Genomic DNA, 16,032 nt, shown 5'->3' with positions numbered 1-16,032 from the left:
TCATTATCTCCATTACTGTTTGCCTTACAGAACAGCAAGCTGTCATCAGCAAATAGAAGATGGCTCACCGGTGGCGCCGATGGTGCCACTTGCAGACCACCAAGATTGGATGACTCACTCTTTGATTTTAGCAGGCACGACAGGCCCTCTGCTGCTAGCAAGAACAAGTACGGAGATATTGGGTCCCCTTGTCTGATTCCTCGTGATGGCTCAAACTCTTCCAATTTCTTCCCATTGAACATGACTGAAAATTTCACAGTAGTAACCAGTGACATTACTATGTTCACCCACCTTTCGCTGAAACATAGTTTTAATGGCCTGGAGATAAGGCCATTCGATCCTGTCATAGGCCTTCGCCATATCCAATTTCAATGCGTATGACTGGTGCTTCTTTGCCCTGTTTCTCTTCATGAAGTGAAGACATTCATAAGTTGTGATAATATTATCTGTTATTAGCCTGCCTGGGACAAAGGCGGATTGCTCTTCAGAGATTATATCAGGTATCAACTTCAACCGGTTAGATATCACCTTCGATGCAATCTTGTAAAGAACATTACACAAACTAATGGGTCAGAATTGGGACAACCGAGTAGAGTTTTTTACCTTAGGTATCAAAACCAAGATTGTTTCGTTAATGCATGTGTCCGACTTTGTACCCTCCATGATCTTGATTACCACATTAGTGATCTCCTCCTCACATATATTCCAATGGCCCTGAAAAAAGTGGGCTCGGTAACCGTCGGGGCCTGGAGCCTTTGTTGGGAACATTTGGAGTAAGGCAACCTTCACCTCTACTCTGCTATAGGGAGCGTTCAGGGCTGTGTTCATCTCTTGAGTGACTTTGCATGGGACGGTGTCAAGGACTTGTTCCATCTCCGTCACCCCCTCGGTGGTATACAGATCCTTGTAGAAGGTCGTTATCATCGGCTTCATCTTATTTGTATTATATTATCAGTGAGTTGTCCATCTAGTCGTTGCAGAGCTCTAATCTAATTCTTCCTTCTCCTCCGACTAGCTCGCAAATGAAAAAGTATGTGTTTTATTCGCCATGAAGTAAGCATTGTACTCTTGCTCGTTGCCTCCACAGAATCTCCTCACGGTGAAAAAGCTCGATTAAGCGATCATTAATTTTGATCTCTTGCCCTAAACGTGGTCGGAGTTTAACCGCAAAGAGCGGTATGGCCGCACGTTAGGCCCGACCGGGTACAAGCGCAGCGGGACATAGAAGCCCAAAAAGAATTTCGGCCTAATAACTCCACGTCGGCCCATCAGCACGTGACGCATATAGATCTGTCCAGAGAGTAGTAGACGAGCCAGACACTCCTCCCTCACCTCCTCTCCCGATTCGTCGATCTCAACCCCCAATTCCCCACCGACCCACAGAGCCCTAACCCTAACCCGGCGACCGAAGATGCCGGCGACGGCGGGGCGCGTTCGCATGCCGGCGAACAACCGCGTGCACAGCAGCGCGGCGCTGCAGACGCACGGCATCTGGCAGAGCGCCATCGGCTACGACCCCTACGCCCCCGAGAACAACAAGCAGCAGGCCCCCTCCTCCTCCGTCTCCGCCAACGCCGCAGCCGCCGCAGCCAACGCCGCCGCCGAAGCCGCCGCGCCTCCCTCCTCTGACCCCGGCGCCTCCTCGGAGAACGCCTACACCAGCTTCCAGGGCCTCCTCGCGCTCGCCCGCGTCACCGGATCCAACTCCGACGAGACCCGGGGCGCCTGCAAGAAGTGCGGCCGTGTTGGCCATCTCACCTTCCAGTGCCGCAACTTCCTTTCTGTCAAGGAGCTTGCCATGGACGACGACATCCAAGCTGGCATGCTGTCCGCCGCGCATGCAAAGGCCAAGTTCGAGGAGATCACGAAGAAAGCCTCTGGTGCCAGAGACGCTGACGAGGAGGGTTCTGACGAGGAAGATGAGGATGAGATTGACAGCGATTCCTCTGATTCCGATATTGATCCCGAGCTGGAGAAGATAATTGCTGAACGGGAGCGTGCCAAGAGCCGTGGAGGGAAGCGGTCAGGGGAGCAGGACAAGAAGACAAGCCGCCATAAGAGCAAGAGCAGGGGAAGATCAAAGCACAGGAGGAGCAGGAAGAGTGACAGTGAGGATGATTCGGAGGAGGAGAGAACTAAGGACAAGAAGAAGAATAGGCGGAAGAAGCACAGATCCTCAGATGAGGATAGCGAGAGTGACTCTGACAGGAAGAGGCACAGGAAGAGTAGGAAAGATAGGAAGAGGCGGAGGACGCACCGCCAGACGGATGACTCATCAGACGATGATGAATCTGGAGGGGAAGGGAGGAGGCATCACCGCCACCACAAGAGGCGTCATCACCGGAGGGATGCATCTGGTAGTGACAGTGATGGCAGCGAATCCCCACATGAAAGGAAGCCATCCAGTAAGCAGAAGAGCCACAAGAGGTCAGAAAGCCATGGATTGGGTGAGGATGAGCGACATTGTCCACAGGGGGCAAGCCGCTCTGGAGAGAAGAGCAGGGAGCATAAGAGGGGCTAAAGAGGAGGCTGAAGTGGTAAATTGCACTTATCGATGTTTGGCTGAAGTGGTAAATTGCACTTATCGATGTTTGCAACAGTGATCGTCCTTGGTTATTTGTCTTGTCAAATGATTGTTGCATTTTAAGCATGATTCTTAATATGTGTAACATATTTGCGTATTACTGTTTGTCAGTGGCTGAACTATCCATATATGCATAAATAGCGCTGCCTTGAAATCAGTAATTTGTGCATATTTAATAAGAATCTTTCAAATAGTATTACTCAGGCTTTTGTCATTTCTATGTAGTATTGCAAGGTAGCTTTAGCATATCACTAACTATAATATTGCAGTAATGGAGCCTGTAAAGCAGGCAGTTATATCAAGATTGGCCTTGTATATAAAGCTCTTCAGTAATCAGGTGGTAAAAGGCTATTGGGTGGGATAACTTATACAGGTTTATGCAGAACTCAGATGTTTCTATGCTTGTATTTCAGTTTTCCTGCAAATTCATGTGCCGTAGACATGTACTAAAATCGGTACTGACACATATATTTGGCCAACATTTCTAAAAGTCTGATTTGATATCAGCTGATTTATTGTTGCAGACATGGTAGCTCTCTATATAATTGGTTTTGAGGTGACGATGATGATCTATACTATGATTTTGATTTAACCGATTTGTAACAATTTCTTTGATGTCTAATTCTGAATCAATGTAGCATTGGGTGATGAATACATCTCTTACATGCCTTTGTGCATACACTAGGGTGAGTTGGAGAACCTGTTACAACACGCTTGCATGACAAGAATTTGATCTTCTGTAGGATTTGGTATATGTTACGGCTAACAACATCAAACTGTGAATTCTCTTTTGCTATTTAATGCGTTAGTTTAAAGTCTATTGAGGTGTTTTTCCTTGGTAGTGACTTTAGTCTGCAAGTTTAACTTCCATGGAAAGTTACTCCACCAATCTCATGGTGGGGAGTGATCTCTTTCCTGCAGTTTAAGCGTTTGAAGTACGGACTTGGGAGGTACATTCTAGTCTAGAGCAAAGCCTTCTTTTGCACCTCTTAAGGGTTCCACTACTTGCCTAAGAAAACACAATTTCCCTAGTACTGTATGTTCTAAATGAGTGAGCTTCGAAAGAAAGAATAATAGGATGTGGCGAGATGAAAACTCTCGAATACAGATCTGTTATCTTTGTTCTGTTGATTGCCGTTAAATTATTGCTGAATATTACTATATATATAATGGTACATAGATTCCCAACTATTTCTTTTCCATGTAGTTTTCTTCTCTGGGAGAAGGATGACAGAGCTGTGTTACAAAAACGCTGAAAACACACCTGCACCCGTTATCAGAATGCTGCTTTACTGTTTGATGAACAAAAGATATACTTCAAGGGAAGTGCGCCTGTGCAGCTGCTTCAGTTGTTTAGATATAATCTCTCGTTGGCGTATATCCTATTAGGTTCTTTTCTCTTTCGGCATATCAAGTCAAACGAGCTAACCGTGCATCAAAATTTTCAGTTAGTCAGGGTCTGAGATATGTCCCTTGGTAAATTTTATGTGAACTTAAAATGACTAACTAATGTTTGAATGTAATGAAGTGTTTACAGTGCACTCCCTCCTTCCCAAAATACAAGGCATGTAGATGTTGTCTAAGTTACAAGTTTAAACATCTGTAATGCCAAATAATGATGACTATGCTGATGTTTTTGTTCCCGATAAATAAATATACTGATGTTGGTTTGATTGTCCAAAAAATGAATCCCAGGGCCAGCGGACCCATGTTATGATCGTCATATTAGGGGTTTCGCTCAGTGGGTTGTGGCCCAAGTTATCTTATTGTTATTAGGGGCTTAGCCCAATTATCTTATCGTTTGCTTAGAAGTAAGTAAACCTCTCTATATAAGGAGAGGAGATGTATCGATCTAATCAAGCAAGAAGCAATCAGTATTTGCTCGGCTTTCCTTAGGGAGCCGGGAGACCTAACCCTAGCCACCTCTTGCGTCCGCCGCTGTCGCACCAGTCGCCGGCCGTCCGCGCAATCTCCTCCTCCCTCCTCCCTCCTTCCCTTACAGGCTACGCCCCGGATCGGGTAGAACCCTAGTTTCTACCAGTTTGGTATCATCTAGCTTGGTTTCGACCATGTCATCACCACCACCAAGCCCGTCGCTGCCCCTCGCCACCACCGCCGCCGCGCCACCACCGATCATCTCCACTGCATCGTTGGCCCTTCCCTCGGCGTCGATGGGATCCACCGCCGGCGCATCGACCGGTCAGTCGCCGCCCCCCCCCCTCCACGGGGCTGCCGCCATCACCCTCCACCACGCCGCTCGTCTACTCCTCGGAGGCGATGACCGGCGTCCTCAATGATCTGGTCGTAGCGGTCCAGGGCATCCAGCTGTTCCTGGCCGGTCCATACGGGCCGCCAACACCTCCTTCGCCGGCCGTCTCCTTCGGACCGCCGGCCCTGCCTTGGTATTCGGTACCCGCGGCGATCGCCGGGGCCCCGTTGCTCTAGCCGCCACCCGCCCCGTGCCATCCTGGCCGCAGTGGCCCGCGCCGGCTCTCGGGGCGCCACCCGCGCCCGCCCCAGCGCCACAGTGGCCGCACTGGCCCGCGCCGGGCCCAACCGCGCCAACCGCGCCGGTCCAGCTTCCACCGCCGCCGCCCAGCTCCGGCTAGGCCAGTCCACACCAGGTGGCCTCCCGATACAGCACATCCGTTTTCCGCCGTCGCCGTCCCTGATTCCGGCCTGGCTGACCGCGACATCACCACCGCCAGTCTACATGGAGGCCGGGGAACCACCGGTACCCACGCTGCAGTACGGTGACCCGTCCAGCTCCACAGGCCCCTACGTCGGCCACCCCACCACCGACCGGGCGCCGCCGTCATCGCTGCCATGCACCGCCAAGCCAGTCGGCCATGGCGCTCTGACCCAGACGCCGCCACGGTTCGCCAAGATTGACTTCGCCACTTATGACGGCACGGAAGACCCCCTCAACTGGCTCAGCCAGTGCGAGCAGTTCTTCCGCGGGCAGCGCACACTCGCGTCGGATCGCACTTGGCTCGCCTCTTACCATCTCCGCGGTGCAGCACAGACGTGGTACTACGCCCTCGAGCAGGACGAGGGCGGCATGCCCCCGTGGGAGCGCTTTCGCGAGCTGTGCCTCCTCTGTTTTGGGCCACCGATCCACGGGAGCCGCCTGGCGGAGTTGGGCCGCCTACCCTTCACCTCCATGGTGCAGGACTTCGCCGTCCGCTTCCAGGCCCTGGCGTGTCACGTGCCGGGTGTGACAGCACTACAACAGGCCGAGCTCTTTGTCGGGGGCCTTCCAGACCACATCCGCATGGACGTCGAGCTGCAGGGACCCCAGGACCTCCAGACGGCCATGTACTACGCCCGCACGTTCGAGTGCCGCGCGGTGGCCATCCAGCAAGCATCACCGTCCCGGGCCGCCGGGCCGCTACGCGGGCCGGATGTTCCCGCGCAGGGTTGGCCTGCTCAGGCTTCCGCGGCACCCCTCGCCGCGACCGCGGCGCGCCCGTTTTGCCGGCTCACCTCGGCCGAGCTACTCGAGCGTCGCCGCCAAGGGTTGTGCTTCAACTGCGACGAGCCCTACACGCCCGGCCACGTCTACCCGCGACTCTTCTACCTGGAGGCTGCAGACTACATTGAGGAGGACGCCGTCGCCGTCGACCCAGCTGTCGCGAAGGTGTTTGACGCTAGTTGACCACCGCGAGGAGTTCAGCAAGCGCTTCCCCACCTTATAGCTTGAGGACGAGCTGTTTGTGCAGGCGGGGAGAAGTGTTATGACCGTCATATTAGGGGCTTAGCCCAGTGGGTTGTGGCCCAAGTTATCTTATCGTTATTAGGGGCTTAGCCCAATTATCTTATCGTTTGCTTAGGAGTCAAGTAAACCTCTCTATATAAGGAGAGGAGATGTATTAATCTAATCAAGCAAGAAGCAATCAGTATTTGCTCGGCTTCCCTTAGGGAGCCGGGAGATCTAACCCTAGCCACCTCTTGCGTCCGCCGCTGGCCGCCGCGCAATCTCCTCTGACCTCCTCCCTCCTTCCCTTACAGGCTACGCCCTAGACCGGGTAGAACCCTAGTTTCTACGAACCCAACAAAGTGTAGGATGCCTTGTCCACAGACAGTGGCGCTGCTTTGAGTTTTCCTCGAGTGCATCAACAGTATATCTATATCAATATAGAAAGACCCAAAAGGGCATATTCAATTAATCCCGGTCATCAAATCATGTCAATCCAACGACCTAAAATCATGTCAATCCAACGATCTAGACCGATTCAATGTCGAGCGCTCAACACGTTTAGCGTGTAATTAATTTTATGCCAAATATAGTGCTAATCACGTAATAACACGCAAATAGTATCCTACTTAATATCCGCATGCATTTAATATACTTCCAAATTAACGTGCATTGCACGTACACATTGACTAGTACACCAAAAAGTATACCTTAAAGCTATTTTAGATATGGATAAAAAATAACCAGTTTTATCGAAAAAGGCTTTCGCCCCGCTTTATAAATAAAGCAAACTGCCAGAGAGCACACATACATGGACTAGTTCAAACACACACACCCGAGTCTCACAAGAGGAAGGACAACAAGTTCTGCTGAGGGCACAACTCAACAAGCCCAGACAAAACGGAAAAAAGGTGCCGGAGCACACAACAGGCGTCTAGTCTGGCTCCGGAGGAGGCGGAGGGGGCGGCGGCGACAGTCGGACGGCCATCGAGCGAATATCGGCGATGAAGGCGGAGATGGCGTCCCGGTCCTGTGGCCGGCTTAGCGACTGCCAAAGCTGCAAGTACCCAGACAAGTTGAAAAGAGCGTCAGCAGCCCGTCGAAGAGGAGAGCGCTGGATCACAAGTTTATTGCGGATCGTCCAGAGAGTCCATGCGATAGCCCCAATCTCAAGCCACCTAATGTGGCGAGAAGGCATGGGGCAGTTCTGGAGTTCGGCAAATAGGTCGGGGAAGTTGGTGTGACACTAATTCCCACCCACTACCTCTCTAAAGTAGCTCCACACAAACTGAGCGGACACACAAGAGAAGAAGATGTGATTCGAGTCTTCGGGGACTTCGCATAGCGGACATAGAGCAGAGCCCGGGCCATTGCGTTTGCGGACCTCGACCCCAGACAGGGTCCGTACGCGAATCCATTGCCACATGAAGATCCGGATTTTCAGTGGTAAGCGGATGGACCACATCGCCATAAGGGGGAGGCATGGTGGAGGGGGCGATGGCCTGGTACAGGGACTTGGTGGAGAATTGGCCTGACGGCTCAAGGCGCCACCTCACCTGATCCGGGCCAGCGTCCACTACCGGTCGTGGAGAGCGACACAATCAAGCAACTCACACCAGGCGGTGGAATCCGGAGGCCCAAATGGCCTCCAGAAGGCGTGGCGCCCTAAGTTAATAAGGGCCCCCTCAACTGAGATCGAGGGGTCGACAGCGATGGAGAAGAGGTCGAGGAAGCATGCCGGGAAGGGGGTGTCGCCGGTCCACCAGTCAAACCAGAACAAAGTCGCAGCCCTAGATCCAACCGAGATGGAGGTCCCAATACGAAGGACTGGGAGAAGTTGGACGACCGACTGCCAGAACTAAGAACCACCAGTGCGCTGACAGAAGGCTAGGGGTTTCCCACACATGTACTTGTTTCGGATGATGTCTAACCAGAGGCCACCATGACCTTGCGAGATGCGCCAGAGCCAGCGGGATAGGAGGGCAATATTCAGGCACTTAGAGCACATGATACCGAGGCCACCTTGTTCCCGAGGCTGGCAAATGTCATGCCAGCTGACCATATGGTATTTCTGCTTATTGTTGTTGCCTGCCCAATAGAAGCGAGAATGGACTTTGGCGATCTCATGGTGAAGAGTCTCGTGAAGACTGTAGAAGCTCATGAGGAACAAGAGGAGGCTGGAGAGGGAGGAGTTGATGAGAATCGTCCGGGCCACCTTTGATAACCACCTACCCTACCAAGGCTCTATGCGCGTTTGCAGCTTGGCCACGGTCGGACGCAAGTCAGCAACGGTAAGCCGAGAGTCACTAATGGACGTTCCCAAGTAGGTCGTGGGGAAGGAGCCCAAGAGGCAGTTGAGCCAGTTAGCAATGTTCAGGCACTCCTCAGGAGAGTAGCCCATCACCATCACATCACTCTTGTCGAAGTTGATCTTGAGGCCAGACATTTGTTGGAAGCAGAGGAGAAGGAACATAAGGTTAGAGATGTCCGTATCCGAGCCTTCGACCATGATGATGGTGTCGTCGGCGTACTGGAGGAGGGAGATCCCGGAACCGCCGGCCAGGTGGGGGGTGATCCCACGGATATGGCTAGCAGCCTTAGCCTTATCTAAGATGGCGGCAAGCGCGTCCACCACCAAATTGAACAGGAATGTGGAGAAGGGGTCGCCTTGTCTAACCCCACAGAGGGTGGGGAAGTAAGGGACGATCTCACCATTGATGTTCACAGCAGTGCGACCGTAGGAAACCATCTGCATCACTTTGGTGATCCATTGGTCGTCAAAGCCTTTTCGGAGCAGAACTTCCTGAAGGAAGGGCCAACTAACAGTGTCGTATGCTTTATGGAAATCGATCTTCAGGAAAAGCGCCCTGAGGTGCTTAGACCGGACCTCATGGAGGACTTCATGAAGAATTAGCACCCCATCCAGGCCCTTGAATGAAGGAGGACTGGTTGGGGTGGGTAATGTCGTCGGCAAGCAGGGTCACCCTATTGGCGTACCCTTTCGCCAGAATCCAGAAAATCACATTGATGACCGTGATTGGACAAAACTGTCGGATGTCAGAAGCTCCAGGCACCTTGGGGATGAGCAAAATGATCCCACAGTTGAGGCGCCCGAGGTCGATGGACCCAACGTAGAACTCGTCGAAGATGGCCATGATCTCAGGTTTAATCACGTTCCAGAAGGTCTGGAAGAATTTAATGTTGGGGAATGCAGTAATTTCAAAAAACTTCCTATGATCACGCAAGATCTAACTCTAGGTGATGCATAACAACGAGAGGGGAGAGTGTTGTCTACGTACCCTCGTAGACCGAAAGCGAAAGCGTTATGACAACGCGGTTGATGTAGTCGTACGAATTCACGATCCGACCGATCCTAGCATCGAAGGTACGGCACCTCCGCGATCTGCACACGTTCAACTCGATGACATCCCAGGAACTCTAGACCCACCTGAGTTCGAGGGAGAGTTTCATCAGCACGACGGCGTGGTCACGATGATGATGAAGTTACCGGCGTAGGGCTTTTCCTAAGCACTACGACGATATGACCAAGGTGGAAATCTATGGAGGGGGCACCGCACACGGCTAAAACAATTGTCAACTTGTGTGTCTTTGGGGTGCCCCCCTCCCCCATATATAAAGGAGTGGAGGAGGGGGAGGGCCGGCCCTCTATGGCGCGCCCAAGGGGGGGAGTCCTACTCCCACTAGGAGTAGGTCTCCCCCTTCCCTAGTTGGAGTAGGAGAAGAAGGAAGAGGGAGAGGGAACTCCTCGGGGGGTTCCGGTAACCTCCCGGTACTCCGGAAAAATTACCGAACCTCTCGGAACCTCTCCGATGTCCAAACATAGCCTTCCAATATATCGATCTTTATGTCTCGACCATTTCGAGACTCCTCGTCATGTACGTGATCACATCTGGGACCCCAAACTACCTTCAGTACATCAAAACACATAAACTCATAATACCAATCATCATCGGACGTTAAGCGTGCGGACCCTACGGGTTTGAGAACTATGTAGACATAACCGAGACACGTCTCCGGTCAATAACCAATAGCGGAACCTGGATGCTCATGTTGGTTCCTACATATTCTACGAAGATCTTTATCGGTCAAACCACATAACAACATACGTTGTTCCCTTTGTAATCGGTATGTTACTTGCCCGAGATTCGATCGTCGGTATCTCAATACCTAGTTCAATCTCGTTACCGGCAAGTCTCTTTACTCACTCTGTAATACTTCATCCCGCAACTAACTCATTAGTCACAATGCTTGCTAGGCTTATAGTGATGAGTATTACCGAGTGGGCCCAGAAATACCTCTCCGGAACACGGAGTGACAAATCCTAATCTGTCTATGCCAACCCAACAAACACCTTCGGAGACACCTGTAGAGCACCTTTATAATCACCCATTTACATTGCGATGTTTGGTAGCACACAAAGTGTTCCTACGGTATTCGGGAGTTGCATAATCTCATAGTCTGAGGAACTTGTATAAGTCATGAAGAAAGCAGTAGCAATGAAACTAACACGATCATAATGCTAAGCTAACGGATGGGTCATGTCCATCACATCATTCTCCTAATGATGTGACCCCATTCATCAAATGACAACACATGTCTATGGTTAGGAAACATAACCATCTTTGATTAACGAGCTAGTCAAGTAGAGGCATACTAGGGACTATATGTTTTGTCTATGTATTCACACATGTACTAAGTTTCCGATTAATACAATTATAGCATGAATAATAAACATTTATCATGAATTAAGGAAATAAATAATAACTTTATTATTGCCTCTAGGGCATATTTCCTTCAGTCTCCCACTTGCACTAGAGTCAATAATCTAGATTATATTGTAATGATTCTAACACCCATAGAGCTTTGGTGCTGATCATGTTTTGCTCGTGGAAGAGGCTTAGTCAACGGGTCTGCAACATTCAGATCCGTGTGTATCTTGCAAATCTCTATGTCCCCTTCCGACACTTGATGACGGATGGAATTGAAGTGTCTCTTGATGTGCTTGGTTCTCTTGTGAAATCTGGATTCCTTTGCCAAGGCAATCGCACCAGTATTGTCACAAAAGATTTTCATTGGACTCGATGCACTAGGTTTGACACCTAGATCGGATATAAACTCCTTCATCCAAATTCCTTCATTCGCTGCTTCCGAAGCAGCAATGTACTCCGCTTCACACGTAGATCTCGCCACGATGCTCTGCTTGGAACTGCACCAACTGACAACTCTTCCATTTAATAAAAATATGTATCCGGTTTGCGACTTAGAGTCATCCGGATCAGTGTCAAAGCTTGCATCGACGTAACCGTTTACGACGAGCTCTTTTTCACCTCCATAAACGAGAAACATATCCTTAGTCCTTTTTAGGTATTTCAGGATGTTCTTGTCCGTTGTTCAGTGCTCCACTCCGGGATTACTTTGGTACCTCCCTGCTATGCTTATAGCAAGACATACATCAGGTCTAGTACACAGCATTGCATACATGATAGAACCTATGGTTGAAGCATAGGGAATGACTTTTATTTTCTCTCTATCTTCTGCAGTGGTCGGGCATTGAGTCTGACTCAACTTCACACCTTGTAACACAGGCAAGAACCCTTTCTTTGACTGATCCATTTTGAACTTCTTCAAAACTTTATCAAGGTATGTGCTTTGTGAAAGTCCAATTAGGCGTCTTGATCTGTCTCTATAGATCTTGATGCCCAATATGTAAGCAACTTCACCGAGGTCTTTCATGGAAAAATTCTTATTCAGGTATCCCTTTATGCTATCCAGAAATTCTATATCATTTCCAATCAACAATATGTCATCCACATATAGTATCAGAAATGCTATAGAGCTCCCACTCACTTTCTTGTAAATACAACCTTCTCCAAAAGTCTGTATAAAACCATATGCTTTGATCACACTATCAAAGCGTTTATTCCAACTCTGAGAGGCTTGCACCAGTCCATAAATGGATCGCTGGAGCTTGCACACTTTGTTAGCACCCTTTGGATCGACAAAACCTTCTGGTTGCATCATATACAACTCTTCTTCCAGAAATCCATTCAGGAATGTAGTTTTGACATCCATTTGCCAAATTTCATAATCATAAAATGCAGCAATTGCTAACATGATTTGGACAGACTTAAGCATCGCTACGGGTGAGAAAGTCTCATCGTAGTCAACTCCTTGAACTTGTCGAAAACCTTTCGCAACAAGTCGAGCTTTGTAAACAGTAACATTATCGTCTGCGTCGGTCTTCTTCTTAAAGATCCATTTATTTTCTATGGCTTGCCGATCATCGGGCAAGTCCACCAAAGTCCACACTTTGTTCTCATACATGGATCCCATCTCAGATTTCATGGCTTCAAGCCATTTCATGGAATCTGGGCTCATCATCGCTTCCTCATAGTTCGTAGGTTCATCATGGTCTAGTAACATGACTTCTAGAACAGGATTACCGTACCACTCTGGTGTGGATCTTACTCTAGAAGGCCTACAAGGTTCGGTAGTAACTTGATCTGAAGCTTCACGATCATCATCATTAGCTTCCTAACTAATTGGTGTAGGAATCACGGGAACTGATTTCTGTGATGAACTACTATCCAATAAGGGAGAAGGTACAACTACCTCATCAAGTTCTACTTTCCTCCCACTCACTTCTTTCGAGAGAAACCCCTTCTCTAGAAAGGACCCATTCTTAGCAACAAAGACTTTGCCTTTGGATTTGTGATAGAAGGTGTACCCAACAGTTTCCTTTGGGTATCCTATGAAGACGCACTTCTCCGATTTGGGTTCGAGCTTATCAGGTTGAAGCTTTTTCACATAAGCATCGCAACCCCAAACTTTAAGAAATGACAATTTTGGTTTCTTGCCAAACCACAGTTCGTAAGGCGTCGTCTCAACAGATTTTGATGGTGCCCTATTTAAAGTGAATGCAGCCATCTCTAAAGCATAACCCCAAAATGATAGAGGTAAATTAGTAAGAGGCATCATAGATCGCACCATATCTAATAAAGTACTTTTACGACGTTTGGACACACCATTTTGCTGTGGTGTTCCAGGTGGCGTTTATTGTGAAACTATCCCATATTGTTTCAAATGAAGACCAAACTCGTAACTCAAATATTCTCCTCCACGATCAGATCGTAGAAACTTTATTTTCTTGTTACGATGATTTTCCACTTCACTCTGAAATTCTTTGAACTTTTCAAACGTTTCAGACTTATGCTTCATTAAGTAGATATAACCATATCTTCTCAAATCATATGTGAAGGTAAGAAAATAACGATACCCACCACGAGCATCAATACTCATTGGACCATATACATCGGTATATATTATTTCCAACAAGTCAGTAGTTCGTTCCATTGTTCCGGAGAACGGAGTTTTAGTCATCTTGCCCATAAGGCACGGTTCGCAAGCACCAAGTGATTCATAATCAAGTGATTCCAAAAGTCCATCAGCATGGAGTTTCTTCGCTTTACACTGATATGACCCAAACGGTAGTGCCACAAATAAGTTGCACTATCATTATTAAACTTATATCTTTTGGCTTCAATACTATGAATATGTGTATCAATACTATCGAGATTCAATAAAAATAGACCACTCATCAAGGGTGCATGACCATAAAAGATATTACTAATAGAATAACCATTATTATCTGATTTAAATGAATAACCTTCTCGCATTAAACAAGATCCAGATATAATGTTCATGCTCAACACTGGCACCAAATAACAATTATTCAGGTCTAAAACTAATCCCAAAGGTAGATGTAGAGGTAGCGTGCCGACCGCGATCACATCAACTTTGGAACCATTTCCCACGCGCATCGTCACCTCGTCCTTAGCCAATCTTAGATTAATCCGTAGCCCATGTTTTGAGTTGCAAATATGAGCAACAGAACCAGTATCAAATACCCAGGCACTACTGCGAGCATTAGTTAAGTACACATCAATAACATGTATATCAAATATACCTTTCACTTTGCCATCCTTCTTATCTGCCAAATATTTGGGGCAGTTCCGCTTCCAGTGACCAGTCCCTTTGCAGTAGAAGCACTCAGTTTCAGGCTTAGGTCCAGACTTGGGTTTATTATCTTGAGCAACTACCTTTTTCCCGTTCTTCTTGAAGTTCCCCTTCTTCCCTTTGCCCTTTTTCTTTAAACTAGTTGTCTTGTTGACCATCAACACTTGATGCTCCTTTTTGATTTCTACCTCTGCAGCCTTTAGCATCACGAAGAGCTCGGGAATAGTCTTGTTCATCCCTTGCATATTATAGTTCATCACGAAGCCTTTATAGCTTGGTGGCAGTGATTGAAGAACTCTGTCAATGACACAATCAATTGGAAGATCAACTCCCAGCTGAGTCATGTGATTATGATACCCAGACATTTTGAGTATGTGTTCACTGACAGAACTATTCTCCTCCATTTTGCAGCTGTAGAACTTGTTGGAGACTTCATATCTCTCAACTCAGGCATTTGCTTGAAATATTAACTTCAATTCTTGGAACATCTCAAATGCTCCATGATGTTCAAAATGTCTTTGAAGTACCGATTCTAAGCCGTAAAGCATGACACACTGAACTATCGAGTAGTCATCAGCTTTGCTCTGCCAGACGTTCTTAACGTCATCAGTAGCATTTGCAGCAGGCCTGGCACCTAGCGGTGCTTCCAGGACGTAATTCTTCTGTGCAGCAATGAGGATAATCCTCAAGTTACGGACCCAGTCCGTGTAGTTGCTTCCATCATCTTTCAACTTAGATTTCTCTAGGAACGCATTAAAATTCAAAGGAACGGTAGCATGGGCCACTGATCTACAACAACATAGACATGCAAAATACTATCAGGTACTAAGTTCATGATAAATTAAAGTTCAATTAATCATATTACTTAAGAACTCCCACTTAGATAGACATCCCTCTAATCATCTAAGTGATCACGTGATCCAAATCAACTAAACCATGTCCGATCATCACGTGAGATGGAGTACTTTTCAATGGTGAACATCACTATGTTGATCATATCTACTATATGATTCACGCTCGACCTTTCGGTCTCAGTTTTCTGAGACCATATCTGCATATGCTAGGCTCGTCAAGTTTAACCCGAGTATTCTACGTGTGCAAAACTGGCTTGCACCCGTTGTATGTGAACGTAGCGCTTATCACACCCGATCATCATGTGGTGTCTCGGCACGACGAACTGTAACAACGGTGCATACTCAGGGAGAACGCTTGTACCTTGAAATTTAGTAAGGGATCATCTTATAATGCTACCGACGTTCTAAGCAAAATAAGATGCATAAAGGATAAACATCACATGCAATCAATATATGTGACATGATATGGCCATCATCATCTTGTGCTATTGATCTCCATCACCGAAGCATCGTCATGATCTCCATCGCCACCGGCGCGACACCTTGATCTCCATCGTAGCATCGTTGTCGTCTCGCCAACTATTTTTACTACGACTATCTCTACCACTTAGTGATAAAGTAAAACAATTACATAGTGATTGCATTGCATACAATAAAGCGACAACCATATGGCTCCTGCCAGTTGCCGATAACTTTGCTACAAAACATGATCATCTCATACAACAATTTATATCACATCATGCCTTGACCATATCACATCACAGCAAGCCCTGCAAAAACAAGTTAGACATCCTCTACTTTGTTGTTGCAGGTTTTACATGGCTGCTACGGGCTTCTAGCAAGAACCGTTCTTACCTACG

General features: G+C 48.0%; 1 protein-coding gene across 1 annotated transcript; it reads left to right on the top strand.

Moving 5' to 3' along the window:
• Positions 1 to 1,305: 1,305 nt before the first annotated feature.
• On the top strand, positions 1,306 to 2,783 carry LOC119308579 (CAX-interacting protein 4-like). The gene has a single exon (XM_037584707.1). The coding sequence runs from the start codon at positions 1,412 to 1,414 to the stop codon at positions 2,519 to 2,521; it is 1,110 nt and encodes a 369-aa protein (XP_037440604.1). The 5' UTR covers positions 1,306 to 1,411; the 3' UTR covers positions 2,522 to 2,783.
• Positions 2,784 to 16,032: the final 13,249 nt, after the last annotated feature.

This window comes from Triticum dicoccoides, chromosome 5B (assembly GCF_002162155.2).
Source record: "Triticum dicoccoides isolate Atlit2015 ecotype Zavitan chromosome 5B, WEW_v2.0, whole genome shotgun sequence".
NCBI classification, from domain to species: domain Eukaryota; kingdom Viridiplantae; phylum Streptophyta; class Magnoliopsida; order Poales; family Poaceae; genus Triticum; species Triticum dicoccoides.
The sequence above is the reverse complement of the archived record's forward strand: the minus strand, read 5'-3'. Positions and strand labels throughout refer to the sequence as shown.

What these genes read in the sequence shown, in the direction of transcription:
- LOC119308579 (XM_037584707.1), top strand. Translation starts at nt 1,412, where the DNA reads ATGCCGGCGACGGCGGGGCGCGTTCGCATGCCGGCGAACAACCGCGTG.